At 45.9% G+C, this 20,347-nt stretch overlaps 1 protein-coding gene across 5 annotated transcripts in view; it reads left to right on the top strand.

Annotated features, from left to right (window-relative positions):
* The window catches only part of Frmpd1 (FERM and PDZ domain containing 1), a 112,342-nt gene that overhangs the window by 62,585 nt on the left and 29,410 nt on the right, over nt 1-20,347 (top strand). For 4 of the 5 annotated variants that reach the window (XM_052716576.1, XM_052716575.1, XM_052716574.1 and 1 more), the window contains 4 exons: nt 822-926; nt 15,185-15,342; nt 16,135-16,237; nt 19,463-19,508. In XM_052716576.1, coding sequence (XP_052572536.1) covers nt 826-926; nt 15,185-15,342; nt 16,135-16,237; nt 19,463-19,508 — 408 coding nt within the window. In that variant the 5' untranslated portion in view covers nt 822-825. Of the gene's footprint in view, nt 1-821; nt 927-15,184; nt 15,343-16,131; nt 16,238-19,462; nt 19,509-20,347 lie in introns of those variants that run through there. The other variant, XM_052716578.1, reaches the window with a different exon arrangement.

The raw sequence follows: 20,347 nt of genomic DNA, 5'->3' as shown, positions 1-20,347 counted from the left end.
CTGCTCTTCCAGAGTACTTGGGTTTGATTCCCAGCTCCCACATGGGCAGCTCACAGCCATCTGTAACTTGAGTTCCAGTGGATTCAACACTGTCTTCTGGCCTCCCTGGGCACAAAGGCATGCATAGATTGTGTATGTAACAGGGAGGCAAGACACCCTGCAGATAAGGTGAAACAAATCTTCAAAAAAAGAAGAAGCCGGGCAGTGGTGGCGCACGCCTTTAATCCCAGCACACTCGGGAGGCAGAGCCAGACGGATCTCTGTGAGTTCGAGGCCAGCCTGGTCTACAGAGCGAGAGCCAGGACAGGCACCAAAACTACACAGAGAAAACCTGTCTCGAACCTCCCCCCAAAAAAAGGGGGGGATTCTGTCCTGTCAGGTGTGATGGTGCATACCTGTAAATCCAGCATTTGGAGGCTGAGGCAGGAGGTTCATGAGTTCAAGACCAGCCTAGGCACATAGCAAGCCCTTAATCTCAAAGTAACAAAAACAAGAAAAAAAAAAAATCTGGAAGGAATGTTGTCACATGCTGGCAGGTCCTGGTGGCAAGTCAGCAGTGAAACCTTACCTATTTGAATTCCACCATCCTTAGGTGTGAGATGTAAAGGCATTCTGTTTGCCACAAGCCTGGGCTCAGACAGGGGATGCTGAAATGTTTGCTCTGTGGACTGTGAAGATCTGGGCTAGAAGGGGAACTAGTTATTTGTTCAGTGGGCTTTCAGCTGGGCGGGCATAGGAAGCATCACATGGATGTGGCAGAGTCCTGGACCAGGTTTGGGTTCGTGTCCTAAGAACACTCTTCTTTCGTTCATACCATTTAGGTAAATGGAAGAGCTGGAGGGCAGTTTATCCCAGACTCGGAGAGCACACAGAATAGAACAAATGGTTACAAGATGGCTTCGGCGCTCCCGGGACAGCTCAGCCCGGTAAGGCTCCTGGGCTGGCAGGGGGGGCGTGTCCGTGGAGGTTTGCTGCTGCTGTGGGAGGCAGCCTGTTCTGAGAGGACCTGGGGCTTGCTGTCTGTGGCTTGACCTTGCCATCTGCAGAGAGATAGGACAGGCAACTAGGCCAGCAGTTTGAATGGAATGCCTTTCCTTATACCCCTGCCCCAACATGCACCCATATATACAGTCACACTCACCCCAAACTCTCACACACACACACACACACACACACACACACACACACACACATCATCATCATCATCATCATCATCATCATCATCATCATGCATACTTATACGCATGTGCGTATACGCTTTCTGGGCACTTGATGTAAGAGTTGATATTCTTGCCATGTCCTCATTTCCGGCAGCTGTTCCTTCCCCCATAGTCCCTATTTCTTTCTAAACCAAGTAAAATGATATTAAATACAGACCTGAAATGGCTGCTACAAGAAAATTTTAAAATAAAATTGCAAAGCCTCCGTTTTGCTCTGGATGTCCCATCTGGTCCTGCCACGGAGTTGAAGTGACAGTGACAGGTGTTCCGGAGACACAGCCCTCCGAAGGGGCTGGGACAGCTGCTCTGCTGCTGCTGACACACTTGCTGCAGGCCACACTGCCTGAGCTCAGGCTCTCTGAGCCCCGGAATGCCGCGGGGATGCGGCCTGTAGAATTAGCTCCCTTTTACACAAACAACAGCTTAGGCTCGGAGAGGGACCAGAGTGCCTTATATGAGACCACTCTGGGCGGATGGTGGCGCACGCCTTTAATCCCAGCACTCGGGAGGCAGAGCCAGGCGGATCTCTGTGAGTTCGAGGCCAGCCTGGTCTACAACGTGAGTTCCAGGAAAGGCGCAAAGCTACACAGAGAAACCCTGTCTCGAAAAACCAAAAAAAAAAAAAAAGACCACTCTCAATCCCGCTCACAGACCTTTGATGGCCTCCATTTCATAAATACATGGGTGTTTTGCCTACATGTATGTCTGTACCACGTGCGTGCAGTGCCCACTGAGTCTAGAAAGAGGCCTGGCCAGATCCCTTGGAACTGGAGTCACAGATGGCTGTCAGCCACCATGTTGGTGCTAGGAATGGAAAACTAGGTCCTCTGGAAGAGCAGCTGGTGCTCTCGACTATCTCTGCAGCCCCTACCTGATAGCCTTTCAAAAAATGTTTTTATATTAAAGAAAACAATAACAACAAAATAAGTGTAGTGGTACATGCTTTTAATCCCAGTACTTGGGAGGCAGAAGCAGGCAGATCTCAAAGAGTTCCAGGCTGTCTTTGTCTACATAATGAGTTCCAGGCCAGCCAGGGCCACACAGTGAGATTTTATATTAAAAAGCAGCTTTTTTTTTTTTTTTTTTGGTTTTTCAGAACAGGGTTTCTCTGTGCAGTTTTGGTGCCTTTCCTGGAACTCGCTCTGTAGACCAGGCTGGCCTCAAACTCATAGAGATCCGCCGGCCTCTGCCTCCCGAGTGCTGGGATTAAAGGCGTGCGCCGCCACCGCCCAGCAAAAGAGCAGCTTTTATTAATATATATTAACTATACATAACAATGAGTTGCATTACGTGTTTTCATATGTGCACATAATGTGTTTGATTGAATTCCCCCATACTCTCCCATCCTGTCGCCTCCCACTTCTGTTGACCCTCTTCCTCTTTCCAGATACTCACATCTACTCTCCTTTTTTAAGGTTTGTTTTTGTTTATGCATGTGTGTATGTGTGTGTCCCATTGAGTTTCATTAGGGTTATTCACAGAGGTGTGGATGAGTGTTGATTTACAGTGACTACACAACTGAAGAAAATGTCCCCCCCCCCCCCCCATCAAACTTTAACCGCACAGCATCCCTCAGCGAGGGAGTCCCTCCTACTGCTAAGACAGAGGGTGGCTTCCGTTTCAGGTTGGACTTGGTACCTTCCTCAGAGGACAGCATTCATGCCTGATACTGTGAATGTGGTCAAAAGCCCCTGGCTGGGGAGGTCAGAGGCCCCTGCTCTTTTGCAAAAAAGACATGATATGCCTGTCAAATTGCCCGTTTTTTTAAAAAAATATTGTTGTTATTATTATTATTAGTTTGTGTGAGTGTGTGTGTGTGTGTATGTGTGTGTGTGTGTGTGTGTGTGAGAGAGAGAGAGAGAGAGAGAGAGAGAGAGAGAGAGAGAGGGAGAGAGAGAGAGAGAGAGAGAGAGAATGAGAATGAGAATGAGAATGAGAATGAGAATGAATATGAATCTTGGGCATCAAACTGGGTCCTCCGGTTTGGTGGCAGGTGCCTTTAACTACTAAGACATCTCCCCTACCTTTACTTTCCTTATTTCTTTTTTGAGATAGATTCTCACTCTGTAGACCAGGCTGGCCTTGAACTCACAGAGATTCACCTGCTTCTTCTGCCTCCCAAGTGCTGGGATTAAAGGTGTGCACAATCATGTCTAGCATTAGCTGTTTCTTTCTTTCTTCCTTTCTCTCTCTCTCTCTCTCTCTCTCTCTCTCTCTCTCTCTCTCTCTCTCTCTTTCTTTCTTTCTTTAAGACAGGGTTTCTCAATGTAGCTCTGGCTGTCTTGGAACTCGCTTTGTAGACAAGACTGGCCTCAAAGTCACAGAAAGTTACAGACAGTTGTGATCTGCCATGTGGGTGCTAAGAATTGAACCTGGGTCCTCTGGAAGAGCAGTCGGTGTTCCTAACTGCTGAGCCATCTCTCCAGCCCAAATATTTTCTTGATTTTAATTTTATTTTACGTGTGTGCGTGTTTTGCCTCTGTGTTGTGCTACATGTGCGTGTCTGGTGCCTGCAGAGACCAGAAGAGGTGTTGGATGCCCTAGACGTGGAGTTACAGCTGGTTGTGAGCGGCCGTGCGGGTGCTGGGAACTGAACCTGAGTCCTATGGAAGAGCAGACAGCGCTTTTAAACGAGAAGCCATGGATTTTTTTTTTTTAATTTTCATCCTTCCTTCTTCCAAGAGGACATCTTGATGGCTTACAGTTTTAAAACACCAGAGAAACTGAAATAGCGATTAGGAATGTTAAAAATACATCACAAACACTAGGCCAGGACTTAGCATGCGAACACTCACATTAGCCCGGGGTTTCCTGGTGGCCAGGGCCAGCAGTGAGAGAAATTCCCTGAGGTATTTATTGTGGCTCAGGAAGCGGTTACCTGCAGTCACACCATTTTGCTTGCATATTCTCTGTTTTGTTTTGGTTTTTTCTTCAGAACTTCAAAGACCAAATAATTTCAGTCTTCACTTTTACTTATAATTGCCACTTTCTACAAACTATTTAAACCTTATGCTTGATTTATATTACCTGGGAGTAAATCAGCTCAAAGTGGCCTAACCTTGTGAAATAATGGCTAACTTCATGCACCTGGAGTGATGTTACGCTCCTGTAATGTGCCTTCAACCGGTGTTTACTGCAGGGAGTGTCAATTCTCAGTGCTACTCAGATTTTCTGAGTTTGAAATAAGTTCTCACCAGGTGTTATTGGTACCGTCATTAGTCAAATTCAGCTGTAGTAGATTTGAATGCATGTACCCAGGCTGAGGGAAGCCGAGGGGTGCTTGTAATTCCGGGAAGGGGAGATTATGCAAATACAGTGAAGCTGATTCCCAGATGACCACTTGACTTCATATTCCATTATGACAATAATGTGTTCAGTGTCAGTGTTCTTTTGGAAATAGCTAACCCATAGGGCTGGAGTGATGGCTCGGAGGTTAAGGGCATGCATGCTTCTTGCAGAGAACGGTTCCCAGCACCTGCATCAGGTCATTCACATCCACCTGTAACTCCAGCTCCAGGGGATCCAGGGCCCTTTTCTGGGCTCTGCGGGTTCCTGCACTCAGGTACACATACCTACACATATGCACATAATTTCAAAATAATAAAATCAAATCTGTTTCTTTTGAAAAAAAAAAAAAGAAATAGCTAATCCCTCAAATGGCCTCTTGATAAGATTTTTGTCTTGGTTACTTTTTTTTGTCTTGATATGGGCTAGAGTCGTTTGAGAACAGGGAATCTCAGTTGAAAAAACTAGATTCCCTGTTTATAGGGATTTCCCTATTTACACTAGATTGGTCTGTTTACAAGCCTCTTGGGCTTTTCCTTGATTAATGATTGATGTGGAAGGGCCCATCCTGCTGTGGATAGTGTCACCCCGGGCAGGTGGTCCTGGGTGGTATAAGAAAGCAAACTGAGCCACGAGGAGCAAGCCAGTAAGCAAAGTTCCACCAGTCTCTGCAGAAGTTCCTGCCTCCAGGTTCCTGCCTCCAGTGCCCACACTGACTTCCTTGGATAGTGGACTGTAGTGTGAAACTGTAAGCTGAAATATGAACCCTTTCCTCCCCGAGTTGCATTTGGTCATGGTAGTTTATCACAGCAATAGAAACTACTAAGACAGGTTTGAAATTAATTAATTCATTAATTATTTTAAGGCAGAGTCTCACTGTGTAGCCTAGAGCTCATTATGTAGACCAGGCTGGCTTTGAACTCACAGAGATCCACCTGCTTCTGCCTCCTGTGCTGGGATTAAAGGTGTTCTCCATCATGCCAGGCATAAATGGCATGATACAGGCCTGGGGGTGTAGCTCTACAGTAGAACATATGCTTTATATGTGCAAGGCCTTAGGTCTTAGCTACGGAACTACAGAGCATGATAATTATGCAGTACAGGCAAAAAGAGCTGCATCATTGTATAATTGTACCACAAAATTCATAACTTGTCATTTTCCTTACAATTAAATCAGGTTTTTTGTTTTAGTTCCCCCCCCCCCACACACACACACACCCCACACACACCGTTTGATTGTTTTTAGACAAAGTTCCCCTATGTAGCCTTGGCTGATCTGGAACTCACAGAGATCTGCCTGTCTCTGCCTCCTATGAATTATTATGTGTTTGTTTGATTTTGTTTTGTCCTGTTTTTTGAGACAGGGTCTCTCCACATAGCCCTGGCTGTCTTGGAACTCACTCTGGAGACAAGGCTGGCCTCAAACTCAGAGATCCGCTTGCCACTGCTGGGATTTAGGCGTGTGCCACACTCGTGACCCAATTTTTTTATATCTGTGGGATTATAGAAGTAAGGCTATGCTGTTTTAGAAGCTCTCATTCCATTTCTCCTTTTTTTTCCAACAAAAGTTACTATATTTATATAGTTAAATGCATTTCCTTTCCTTGATGAGTTTCTTTATTGCTTCTAAATTTAAAATAATCTTGACCTGGAGCTAGAGGGGTGGTGTAGTCAGTAATGTGCTTGCCTTGCGAGCATGAGGACCACAGTCCAGGTCCCAGCACCCATACAACAGCTGGGTGCAGCAGGATGTGTCTGTAACTTTAGCAATGGTGGGTCCCTAGAGTTCCTTGGCAGCCAGTTCACCCAGTGCTGAACTCCAGGTTCAGTGAGAGATCCCATTTCAAAACAATACATTGAAAAGAGAATGTCTCCAAAAAGGAAACAAAGGGATTTTGAATATTCTCGTGGAGAAGAAAGATAAATTACCTTGATTTGAACATCACATGATGTATATAGATGTATTGGTACCCCATAAATTTGTATAATTATGTGTCATATATATGCAAAAATTTATTATTTCAAAAGGAAAAAAATAAGGTGGAATATTATCCAGGAAGGCACCCACATCAACATCTGGCCTCCACACTCATACACACGCAAAGAAGAATTGTTTTGTAAATTTTGACCTAATGAAAATTTAATTTTTAACGAAGTATAGTTTAAGATAGCTATTATTCTATATTTAGTTCTTCAGTGTGGAACTTATTTTAATATAACCTAGGAAATAAAGATACAGCTTAATTTTTCCCCCAAGACAGTAAGCAGTCGTGAGTCATGGTCCTTGTGTGTTTCCCTGCTTAACTGACGGGACTGTTGCTGCATCCTGAAGTGGGAGATGGCATCCGTTTCTGGGACGTTGATCCTCCTGCCTGCCTTATATAGCTGGGTTAAAATTACTTATATTAATTGTATCCTGCGTCTCATTTCCTGCTAAACTAGGCTTTTCTTGGGCTTCATTTTCGGGGCTTTTATGCTCAGTTGCCGTTTTTTGCCATCCAGAATCATTTCACTTGGTTATTAAAATAAGCATGAAATTGACTGACTTTTCTAATCTTTGGAGATGAGAGCTCTCCACAGCAAGATTTTTTTTTTTATCTTTAAGCTCAAAAAAGATTTCTTTCAACCTAGCTTGACTCTTAGAACTGAATATATTGAATATATGTACACACACGTAAACACATATGGCATCTCAGTAGTCACAAGCCCTTTCTGCTGGTTTCATACACTTTCCAGATTTATTTGTTCATCCCCATTATAAATAGTCTACTAGGCCCGGCAGTAGTGGCGCATGCCTTTAATCCCAGCACTCAGGAGGCAGAGCCAGGCAGATCTCTGTGAGTTCAAGGCCAGCCTGGTCTACAGAGTTGAGTTCCAAGACAGGCACCAAAGCTACACAGAGAAACCCTGTCTCGAAAAACGAAAGAAAGAAAGAGAGGAAGAGAAAGAAAGAAAGAAAGAAAGAAAGAAAGAAAGAAAGAAAGAAAAGAAAGAAAAGAAGGAAGAAAGAAAGAAAAAGAGTAGTCTACTTACCATAAAAATAGAGGCAGCTTTGCTTGTCCTTTCTAATATTCATAATGATATATCCTTTCAGGTACCAGATTGTTTTTATTGCTTCTTGACCTGTGAGCAAGTTGAAAGATTTGAGAATAGTCTAGAAGGCTCCTGATTAAATCTACAAATTACATTTAATCTACACTATTTCCTAAACCCTTTGCTTGAATTGTTTGTGACATATTCTCAGGCTGGCTGTGAACTCATTGTGTTGTCTAGGTTGGCTGAAAACTTGGGATCTTCTGCCCCAGCCTCCCAAGTGTTGGGATTGCAAGCTCGTACTGCCATGTTAACCCCTGAACCATGTGTTTAAAGTAATAACACACCTGGGACGTAATATAGTAATAGTACGATAGTAATGTGGTAATAGTGTGTAAGGCCCTGGGTTCCATCCCTCTTACCACAAAAATAATAAATAGTGATAATGGACATTCCCCTCTCAACTGTGGGGGTGCTATACTCACAATACCTACATTGACTGCCCCCCTAGATACTGTCTTAGCACAGGAATATTCCTCCAGCTATGACAACATGCTAATTCCCTTTCTGATACGGACTTGCCTCTAGTCCAGCTTTTTCTGAATACATTTCAAATTACAAAATCTGGTTTATACCAGATTCAGCTTTTAAAATCACTCAAGCTAAACATAATAAGGTGTTTAAACATAGATTTAAACTGCTTCTCCGAAAGCTGCTGGAACGTGAGAGTGATTCCGAACAGAGGCAAAACACTTCCCAGAGTTTCAGAGAACAGAGAGAGAAGGCCAGAGGGCGTTTGAAGTATAATCTATTTCCACCTGGCATTTTTTCTTTTCAGTGTTATTGATCAGCTCAGCATGAACTTATGACCCATAAGATTTAGCATTAGCGTCTACAAACTGTTTGTGATATATTGAATGTGTTTTCTCTGCTCCTACCTTAGGGGTAAATCCAGTTATCTGATGGGAATTGCATTAGTATAACGATGTGTCTTCTGCACTTTGGGTGTAAGCTCACAGAAATGACCTCAGATTTATGGTTGGAGCGTACCAGGCATTACCACAGTGGTAGACAGATATTTTTGGATCACCACTTAGTTTTCTATTTCAAAGATGTCTCAGAAGAGGACATTTCGTTATAGAAGCCATTTCTTTCAGCCACTGTCAAATATTAAATGTTCTCTGCGAGAGCGGCCAGTCCGGTCATGTACTTAGATAATCCCTTTCCAAGCAAAAGCTAGACGTGGCCTTTGGGAAAAATGTCAACTCCAGACTTTGAACCAAAGTCGCTGACGCTACCCAGGGATTAATGGACACAGTGGGGCCTTGTTTGTCTACCATTGTTAAAGAGTACGCCCTCCAAAGGGAGAGTGTTAGATAACTGAAGCCCACTCATTTGGAAAGCATCGAGATGGATTCTGTCGAAACCCCGTGGTAAGAGTGTGTGTTCTTTCTTTTAGTCTCCAGTTACGGAGACTCCAGCTGGCTGAGTTCCTCATGTGGATCAAGAAAGGTTCAGCTCTCGCAATGTAAACTACAGTCTCGAGAGGCCTGCAGCTTGCATTGGCCATTACACATATGAGGTCTGTTTGAAGTAAGGGAGTAGCTGGGTGTGATAGTGCAGGCCTGTAATCCCAGCACTCAGGAGGTAGAGGCAGGAGGATCATGAGTTCAGGCCCACCCTCAGTTACGTAGGGCGTTTGACGCCAACCTGGGTTCAAACTTCATAAGACATGCTCAGAAAAACAAAGGGAGGTGCCAGGGAGACGGCTCAGTGAGTAAAAGTGCGTGCCACACACGCCTGACAACCTGAGCTCCATCCCTGGAAGCTCTGAGGAAGCCGAACGCAGTGGCGCATGCCTGTCATCCCAGGGCTCCTGTTGTGAAATGGGAGACAGAGACAGGGGAACTGGCTACAAGCTTGAGGGCCAGCTGTCTGGTGACAGAAACAAGAAGAGAGAACCCAATTACCCTGTGACCTGTGCGTGCACGCGCGCGCGTGTGTGCGCACACACTATTAAAAATAAGAGGGAGACTTCCTGGTTCTTTGGGCACATTCAGCAGATGGATATTACCCAAATTATAAGACTGTATAGGAATTGAACAGGTAGAGTGCATGGTTGGATATGTTGAGAAAGAGAACACTCTTTGTGTGTGTGTGTGTGTGTGTGTGTGTGTGTGTGTGTGTGTGTGTGTGTGAGACGTTTCCAGGCAGAAGAAAGAGCTTGCCTAAAGGCTAGCATGTTTAGAGAACTCAAAGGAGACCAATTCAGATGGAACTGAAATAACAGAGAGTGAGTGGCCTGGTCTTGGAGGCCAGAGTGACGAGGAGGGGCTGTACTGAGCCGTATTTACAGGTTTGAATTAGGTCAGTCAGGGGACACAGAGGAACAAGACAGAGGATGAAAAGTGGGGCAGCTGGTTAAGAGCCTGCTGGCACAAGTCCACCACAGGACCCAAATAGAATGGTCGCCGTGGAGATGGGAAGAAATGGACTCTTTCAAGATCTTTTGGTGTCAGGACTGATTTGATGTTAGGGGTCAGAGCAAGGGAGTATCAGGAAGGACTTCTGGGAATCAGGCCTGAGAAATTGCTGTCACCCCAAGATTACCATTACTGAGTCTGGGACGTGGCAAAGATGAGTCCTGGCTAGGACAGTAGTCATAGAGCTGAGTGACACCCAAATCAAGCAAACGTAAAGGAAAATGAGCAGCACTGAGTTATCCAACATAATTCATATTGCTAGTTACTAGTGGGTTTATATACATTTACACTTCTGGCTAATTCATTGGCTTTATCGGATCATTACCTTAAGGAATGTCACAGCTAACTAATGAGCAGTATCATGCTGCATATCTATAGTATTTTGTTCATTTACACACCCAATAAGCTCTGTCAGTCACATCCTGGAGAAGCCTTGATGCTTCCTGTGCACTAACATCTCCCCTTGGTGCTGTGAGAAACACCCAAGTTAATTTCTGCTCCCATGAGTCTACTACAAGCAATGATATTTGGGTTAAATAGCTTTCAAAGGTTCAAGTGCTCTGGGGTATAAGAGGCCAGAGCTCTGAGGAAGAGAAGACATTTCAACTTGGACTTGGCTTGTCCTGATGATTTCATGCAGTGATTAGCTGGAAAAGTTAAAAGCTAAAGGTTAAAGCTAGTGTAGGTGGGACGATCAGGCTAGAGTGAGGTCTGGGAAGGGGCATGGGCCAGTGGGTCCTGGCCAGCACTTCAAGACTGGGGTGAGGGACATGGGGACAAAGGGACTTGTGTTCTGTGAGTGGTTAGGAGATATGATGTGGGGTGTGTGTGTGTGTGTGTGTGTGTGTGTGTGTGTGTGTGCAAAGCAACCACTAGCTCATCCTTAGGAAGGGAGTTCCAGTCATAGCTTAGAGGTTGTTCATCTCTTTATCAAAGCGAAAATATCTCATGTGTTTATTATGAGGGCTACGTGAATAAGTTACATATAAAACGGGCAGCAGTGGCACACGCCTTTAATCCCAGCACTCTGGAGGCAGAGGCAGATGGGTCTCTGAGCTCGAGGCCAGCCTGGTCTACAGAGAGTTCCAGGACAGCCTCCAAAGCTACACAGAGAAACTCTGTCTCAAAAAAAACAAAACAAAACAACAACAACAACAAAAAAGTTACATATAAAAATGTACTCCTTCATTGATGGGCATGCTCCTGCTGTGACTGCTGCTGCCAGTGTTGTTCCCATTAACTGATCAATTTTGCTTTCTTCTTTTGGATTTTTGAGACAGTCTCAGGTAGTCCGAGCCAGCCTCAAATTCACCGTGTAACTGAGGATGACCTTGAACTCTTGATCTCTCTTCCTCTACCTCCCAAGGGCTGGAATTACAGGCATGTGCCACCATGCCTGGATTTAGTTTTCTAAATTTATTTTTTAATCTGAGAGAATTTCTAATCCATAGGACATTAAATCTGTGTTTTAACGGAGCGCTTTTGTTCTCCGTTTAACCCCCACCCCCACCCCAGGAACCTGGTCTTGTACCGATTTGCCTTCCTTTACGGCTTCAATGACAGTTTCGTCATTCCCCTTCCATAAACCTCTCTGACCCTGAGTTAATGAACACACACCACTAATTTTGGTCGTGGAATCCTCTGGTGCTGTTTTCTAACTACCTAGCATTAGTTCATTAAAAATGCCTGGCACCGAATATCCCTTCCACTAATCTGTTTTTAATGAGTTGTTGGAGTCTTTCTGTGGCCGGGTTTTGTTTTATCCTGCAGCTCCAGTGATTTCTAGTCTAGGAAAAAGCTGGGGCCGGGGGTGGTGGCAGAGAGATGGCTCGGTGTGTAAAAGTGCTCACCCTGCAAGCCTTCCAACCAGGGTTCAGTCCTCAGAACTGAGTAACGATGGGAGAAGAGAACCGACCCCACAAAGCTGGCTTCTAACCGCCATGTGTGTGCAGTGAATGAGCACACACATACACACAACACACACATACACACAAACACACACATACACATATATACACAGCACACACATATATATACACACATACACACACACACACACACACACACACACACACTAAATAAAATTAAATGAAAATGAAGAAAGGTGATACTTGCCCATTTTCTATGCTCATTTCTCTTATTTTCATCCCTGATTAAATGTTCTAAACTTTCTTTTGTAACATTAAATAGGCATAATTATCCTTTGCTTTTTTAAAAACACAGATGATGTTTTTTAAAAGGTTATTTTATGTGTATGAATGTTTTGCCTGCATGTATGTGTATATGTTCACTGTGTGTATGACTAGCATAGGCCAGAGGGCATCACATTCCCTGGAACTGAAGTCACAGACAGTTATGAGCCACCATGTGGGTGCTGGGAATTGAACCTGGGTCCTCTGCAAAAGCAGCCAGTGCTCTTAACTGCTGAGCCGTCTCTCCACCTCCAAATGTTGAGCGCTTTCTGTGTGTGTGTTTATGTGCACGTGTGTGTTTTCGTGCTCATGTGTGTATGCGTGGATGCATGTGGAACCAGGGGTTGACATCTGGTGTTGTCTCCATTATTAATCTTGTTTGTTGATGCAGAGTCTCTCACTGAACCTTTGGTTAGATTGACTGTCTAGCAAGTTCCAGGGGTCTGCTTATCTCCACCTCTCCAGTTCTTGGGTTGCAGGGTTTATAGGGGTTATGCTGCCTGGCTTTATGTGGGTTCTGGGGACCCAAACTCAGGTCCTCATGATTTCTCCGCTGAGCCATCTCTCCAGCCCTCAAATAATGAATTTTTGCTTTCAATGTAAAGTATATCATTTATATTTAGAGCATTTATAGTCTGGGTGTGTGTGGGGTGTGTGTGTGTGTGTGTGTGTGTGTGTGTGTGTGTGTGTGTGTGTGTGTGCCTGGGTTGCTCAGGCTGGCCTTGACTCCTAGGCTCCACTGTCTTCCTGTCTCAGCCTTCCAGCAGAGAACAACAGATGTGTTCTGCAGCCATGTTATAGCTTTAACACCTGGAGAGACGGCTCAATGGTTAAGAGCACTTGCTGCTCTTGCAGTAGACTGGAGTTTGGTTCTCAGCACCCACATTTGGGTGGCTCACAGCTACCTGCAAATCTAACTCCAGGGGATCCATCTCCCTCTTCTGACCCCAAGGGTACTTGAAGGTGTGTGTACATACACACAGATACATATGTACATGTAGACATATAAATTTAAATTTTTGTATTGTTTTTGTGTTGTTTTTCTGAGACAGAGTGTCATGTAGCCCATTGTGGTCTTGAACTCGTGATCCTCCTGCCTCTCCCTCTCAGATACTGGCTGCTATGGCTGGAGTTTTGTTTTTGTTTTGAAGTAGGGTGTCCTTTTTGTTTGTTTGTTTTTAGAGACAGGGTTTCTCTATGTAGCTTTGCGCCTTTCCTGGAACTCACTCTGTAGTTCAGGCTGGCCTCGAACTCACAGAGATCCGCCTGCCTAGGCGTGTGTCACCACTGCCCGGCCCGTAGAGTGTTCTTATATAGGCTGTATGTTTCCTTGAGCACCTCCTGCATCAGCCTCCTGAGAGCTGGGATTATAGGTGTACTCACTACACTTGGCTTAAAGTTTTGGTTTTTAAATCTGGACTGGCTATGGATTTAAGACACATACATTTTTGTGATTTCCTGTCGTATGGTCTCTCTTGTATTAGGTCTCTCTGCTGATCCTTCCTCATGGGGACTCATTGGCTTCCTGGAGGAAGGGCCCTGCCTCTAAGCAGCGGGCCTTGGTTCCTCTCTCCAGAGTTCGGCTGTGCTCATCCATCAGTGGGCTCCTGGACGGAGAATGCGTGGGGTCCAGAGAGCTGGCTCTGGGAGACAGTGTTTCAAGCTTCCCGATTCTTGGTGGGACTGTGAGGTCTTTATAAATGGCACAGTCCAGTAGGTACAGCCCTGCCGCATCAGGCAGGGTTCCTGACAGTGTTTAGTAAATAGAGGAGAATCAATTATAGACACGTGCTGCAGAGGCCTGAGGGAGCTGTTACTTCTCCAGTCCTCTTGTTTATAATAATGATAAACACCTCGGCTCATTGCTTCTTGCCCTTCCTCAGAAGGAACTGCTGAATGTTAGGGCGAGAAAAATCATTTGCTGCAGATAGATGAAAAATAGTTTCGGATTCGCTTTGTGGTTTTAAGGGGTAGAAAATACAGCTTTCAATTTCCCTGCTTTTAGATGTAGAGAGAATATGTATGTTTTTAGAAATTTAATACTGAGGCAGTCCTTGCTCACTGGCATTTCAGATGGAAATCCTCACAGTTACAAAGCTTAGCAGAAAAAAAATGCATCATAAAGCTAAACAGATAGAGCACCTAAGGAACATCCATCTATAAAATAGGCCGTCATCAAACATCTAAGCAGAGTACCTCCGGGGCTGGAGAGACAGTCAGAGCCTAAAGCACTGGCTGCTCTTGCAGAGGACCTGGGTTCAGTTCCCAGCACCCATGTTGTGTAGCTCCAGGGAATCCAGCGCCCTCTTCTGGCCTCCATGAGTCCCCACACATGTGTGCACATGCACACATGGACATACACAGACACACATAAAAAAGTTAAAGTGAAACCTTTAAACAGAATAGCTCTTGCTCCTGTATTTCCTGGTTTTCCTTCTCTGCTCAGGCAGGCCTCCTCACTGGAGTGCCTGTCAACCATCTGCCCCTCAGTCATTGCTTCTCTTTTAGACTAGAACCTGGGCTGTGTTTCTCTAGGTGCAACCCAAGCCCTCCATCCTGTCTCCATCCCTACAGAATGGACCCAGCTCTTCCGCCTTCTGGGTGCCCATAGCAGCCGTGGCCCCACTTCCAGAGCGTGGTGCTAAGTCCTGTTTGGTGCTGACGCCAGCACTGTGTCTCGTCCCTCTCCGTTTGAGGCCAGCCTAGACTGTATAACCATTCCTTATATCCCAAAACCAAGCCCTGAAGATTTAGCCTGGTGGCTGAGCTCTTGCCTACCACAGGCGAGGCCCTGGTTTCTCCGAGCCTCTGCACTGGAAGAAAAGGCCTGGTGTTTACTTAAGTCTCCTGTCTTTCTGTCACCCCTGGGGCTTACCCAGCTGGTGTCCACTTTTTGGAGTCCTGCATTTGTTTTTTTGTTTGTTTGTTTGTTTGTTTTTGTTTTTCTTTAAACCCACTCCTTCTCTTCCAGGGCTAAAGTTGCTGCAGCTGATGGGCCACCCGGGAACCCAGCCCAGGCTCTCACGACAGTGAGGCACACCGTAACACTCGACAAGGATGCCCTCCTCCAGAACTATGGATTTCACATTTCCGAGACACTTCCTCTCACAGTGGTGGCTGTCACGGCAGGTAGGGGCTGATGGGGAACCGTGGAAGGGTTTTGGCCTCTTAGGGAAAGTAGCTTCTCCTCCTGCCCCCTCTGGCCTGTAAGAAAAGGCACAAAACTGCTACCTGGGAAGCTGGAAGATTCTGACCTCATTCTGTCTTGGGCTTTTCACCTGATTTTTGTGCCAGAATGGAGTGGCCTGGGAGCACTCGATACTCTGAGCCCTAGGCTCCCACTGGCCTCAGCCCAGGGCCCTGCACTCTCCTGGCTTCCAGGCCTGTGTCAGGGCGGGGAAGGTATTTGGAGAAGCTGGACCTCCTCTTTGGATCCTGCATGTCCAGCCTGTCAAGCTTCTGGAGAGAGAGTACGTGTGTGTAATAGAAACCATTGATTTGTTTTCGTTTGAGTCTCTGTGACATATAGGCTGTGCCGGACGGAGAGGAGCAGGCTAGGAGCCCGGTGCTTTTCTCAAGCTTGAGCTATGTGTCCGTGTTGGACTTGTGGCTGGTTAAAGTGTATTAATTTCCACTTATATACATAGGAAGGTACACACTTTCAATTCCTTGGAGGGGAATAGACCAGCCCCTCGGCAGCCGCGATGGCTTAGACGTTTCTGTTGCTTTTCTTTCTGTGGACCGTCTCCATCTCTTGAAACTGAGGGAGAATACGTATCTTTCCCATGGTTTATAATAAGGAAAAGTATGCTCCATATGAGCCACTGCCCAAGGGACCTCGGCTACCTTTCCGGGGTACACTGTGACTTGTGGGGTCTCAGCCTTTCTAGCCTGAGCAGTGACCTATTTTCTGTCCAACAGGTGGCTCCGCTCATGGCAAGCTTTTTCCTGGCGATCAGATTCTCCAAATGAACAACGAGCCAGCTGAAGACCTTTCCTGTGAACGAGCAGTCGATATTCTCAGGTACTCCGCTGTCTTCCAGCATCCAGGGCCGCACAGGTGATGGAGGAGCAGAGCTAGTCCTTAGGAGAGCTGTGGCTGGCCCCGTGCCCAGGCAGGCTCTGGCCCCTGTACAGCACCAGGAATAGTGAGTGTTTGGCCCTGACTGTAGCGTGGTCTGCTGTCTTCCACCTGCCTACAGAACTTTGACGGGCATAGAGTGCTTATTTCTCAAACCTTCACTAGGCCCAAGACTCCATGCTAAGCACTGTGGGGCGTGTACTGGTGGATACTACGTTGGCCCTGTCCTCTAAGGACTGATGGTAGCATACGCCAAAGCTTGAACTAAATACGTGCTGGTATGCTGGCTTGTCTTTAATCCTGTCACTGTCTTCTTGGGTGTTCTTTGCTGTTCCGGCCTGACTGACATATATGTGATTTCACTGGTGTGACATCTGTATCTCCCTCTTGTGACACTGTGATTTACGTGAATGTTTCCCTTTCTGCCTGGACCTTCCCAAGAACAAGACAGATGAGCAGAGGCTACTCAGTGAGATGAGAGGCCGTGTGGCACTGAGAACCCATCACCGGACTGAAAGGTAGACAGATGAGCCGTGGTGAGGTAGGGGAAGCCTCGGAGACAGCGTCAGGACATGCACGCCTTGGCTTCTAAGTTTGGTGCTGCTTTGTGACTTTAATATTAATAGAGACAAGAAGCAGAGTTAAGTGAGAGTACTCTGTGCCTTTCTGGGAGCTGGCTGGCCTGGCTTCATGGGTGTGTGCTTCCGTGAGCCTGTCCCAGGCAGCCCTGATAGGTGACACACACAGCCAGAGGAGGGACTGACGGTGCAGAGCCCCACCTCTGCCCTCAGGAAGCACAGTCTTTCTGTGGAGACAGACAGACAGAGTTCAAGGGAAGATTCACAAGGAATCTCTGGAGCCAAACCCAGGATTGCTTCAGGAGTGCCAGGAGCTTAATTGAATCTGTGAAGCTGACAGGAAAGGATTCGATGATTTTAAGTGAATATAGAACCTTTGAAGTTTGCTTTCTAAGTTATTGGGCTGTTTTCCCAAAAAGGATCGCTTCCAACAGATTTTTCAGTGCCACTGATACTTCTGTCAGCCTTACACTCCAAGGGATCAAGGAATGTATTTATAACTTTAAGCCACAGTCTAGAACTGGTGTTTAGGTAACAGTTGGCCCCTATCTGCTTACTGAACATCTAGTCTGGGCAGGGAACCCTGGGAGGCAGAGGCAATCTGCTCCCCAGCCACTTATAAGCCTGTGCAGGTCCGTGTGTGTGTACAGCCTTCTGGGACGAGGATGAGCAGGCGTGAGAAACAAGGTTATGTCACCAGAAGTCCTCCAACAACAAGGCTACAAACATGAGAGACTCCCAGCTTAGGTAAAAGCTGTAGCTTGACAAAGCAGAGAAGAGTCCAGAAATAGTTCAGCCATACCTGTTTCATTTTATCTATTCATTTGAGACCAAGTCTCATGTAGCCCAGGCTGGCCCCAAACTCACGTGACCTTGAACCTTACATCTTCCTGCCCCCACCTCTCCAGTGCTAGGAGACAGGTGTGTGGCACCACATCCAGTTTATGGGAGGCTGAGGATCAAACCCAGGGAGGGCTTTAGGCATACTAGACAAGCACATGCCAGCCTCTGCGGCAGGACCTTTCTTGCTAGGTAGAACTTGGGTGATGATCTGGGTAAAATAATGAACTAGGGCCATAAGACTGGGAGCAGGGGAGTGCTGAACACTGCCCTTTGCCTCAAGGATTGTTCTGGGGAGTAAAACCCAGATGATGGAGGATCCTGGGTGCCAGTTTGGCAAGATCCAGTGTCATTCTCTCTGAGAAGGGCCACCACGGGGTTATAACTCTGCTCCCTGTACATGTGGGAATCCCAGCATGGATTGCTGTTGTAGCTTGGTGTCCTATGTCTGAAAGCAGTGTGTTGCAAAGGGTAAACAAACTAAAATAGCTTGACAATAACAGCAACAAAAATCTCTAGTTTCTCCAAAGAGCTTTGAGGCCCAAATATCCTTTGTAGAGCACCAGGACCTTGGATTTATGTGATTTACTTCTGAAAAGGCCTGAGCTCACATGAACTGGAGCAGAGGCGACCCCCAGACTGTGCGAATCTTCAGGTTGAGCTTAACCTTTGCGGGGGAAATGATGTACCCTCCTCCACTGGCCTAAATGTTTGTATTGCAAGAAGTCAGATAAAAGTTTGCAAACTGCTTCTCTTTGTAAGTAGACATGGCAAGGCAGGGTGGAGATCTGCCCCAGCTCCTTGGTCCTTTGTTAAAGAAAGTGGAGGTGTGACAGTTACCTGTTTGATCGCTTTTGAAATCTCCAAGATAATTTGAGATAAAAATGTCTATTCAGTGTCTTGATTATATGCTTTGGACTCACTGAAGTGACTGTGTGTACCGAAACACCACAAAAGAGTTGACTCCTAGCTGATAGATGTTATCGACAGAGGAATGTTTAGCCTATGTGTTTGGAAATAATTAAATTACCTGTGTTGCCACTGTGCTTTTAAAAATAAAATTATCTTTAGGCATAAAACTAGCCAGTATCAACTGCGTGAGTTCCCTACCGCAGGAGAGTAAAGGAGGAGGCTTAAGGTAGTGGCTGTGGAGTGTCCACATGGCAGAAGAAGGCATCCAGGCAGGAGCACTCCTGGGTCCTCCTTAGCTTTGCTGAGCCCAAGAAGCCTTTCTAAAGAGGTGTTTTATCACAGTGTGCCACACACACATACCACACACACACCACACACATATATACACATATACAACACACACCACACACATATATACACATATACAACACACACCACATACACACTACACATCACACACACACATACACACCACATACACACACTATACACACACTACACACACACCACATACACACACACACACCACACATTACACACACACATACACACCACATACACACACACCACACACACTACACACACACACCACATACACACACACACACACCACATCACACACATACACACACACACACCACACACACACACACACACCCCTCACATCACACACACACATACACACATACCACATATACACACCATATATACACACCACACCACACATACACATGCGCGCGCGTGCGCGCGCGCGCGCGCGCGCACACACACACACACACACACACACACACACACACAAATGACTGAATATTTTTCTTTATCCTCTTCTGTTTTTCAGGGAAACTGAAGATGCTCTTTCAATTACAGTTGTCCGCTGCACATCGGTAAATCTCTCTCTCTCTCTCTCTCTTTTTTTTTTTTTTTTGTCCTATATGTTAGTTTCACTCTCCCTGACCCTGAGACTCTGGTGCTCCTTGAAGATATCCCTTATAAATAGGGCAAAGGGTGGCAGCTGCCAGGCCGTGGGTGACTAGTTAGCCAATGCTATCTGAAGACCTCCTGGCCACTGGTGCTGTGGAGGAAACAGATACGGTCCAGACCTTGGGGACTATAGTTCAGGGGAGGAGACCATGTGTAATGCAGAGTGGGCTAATGGGGGGGACAGCACACTGGGATGGGATGGCTTTGGACAAGTCCCTCCTTCTAGTTCCCAATGGGTAAAATGGTGGATGACAGTAACTGCCTTGTCTGCCTAATGGATTGTCCAAAGCACCAAATGAAGTGTCACGTGTGACAGTTTTATCAGCTGAGGTAGGATGTAGTTGCCATGAGTCAGAAAATATCAGGCCTGGGTCACCAACAGGGCCAACAGGGCCCTTGATGCGGGTAGAGGGAAACTCCTGGGATTGAGTTGTAAGAGCAAACTGACCGGGGAGGAAACATTGAGAAAAATGCACATTTTGAGAATTTGGCTACACATACATCAAAAAAGGGAGCAACACAGGGAACTTTAACGATATATTTAATAACCTAACCTAATTGACCATATATTAGATTATCAAGAAAATGCAGTAACACCCCCCCCCCCCTGTTGTGCAGTATTAGTTGAAGACGTGTTGCATTCATTTATGCTGTGGAACATTTGTTTAATGATGCAAAGATGTGTTGCATTCTTTTATGTTGCATTTGTTTAACTCTGTGAAGCTGTGTTACTGTGCCTGTC

The sequence above is a fragment of the Peromyscus californicus genome, unplaced genomic scaffold (genome assembly GCF_007827085.1).
Source record: "Peromyscus californicus insignis strain IS unplaced genomic scaffold, ASM782708v3 Scaffold_5__1_contigs__length_169319896, whole genome shotgun sequence".
Classification (NCBI taxonomy): domain Eukaryota; kingdom Metazoa; phylum Chordata; class Mammalia; order Rodentia; family Cricetidae; genus Peromyscus; species Peromyscus californicus.
The sequence above is the reverse complement of the archived record's forward strand: the minus strand, read 5'-3'. Positions and strand labels throughout refer to the sequence as shown.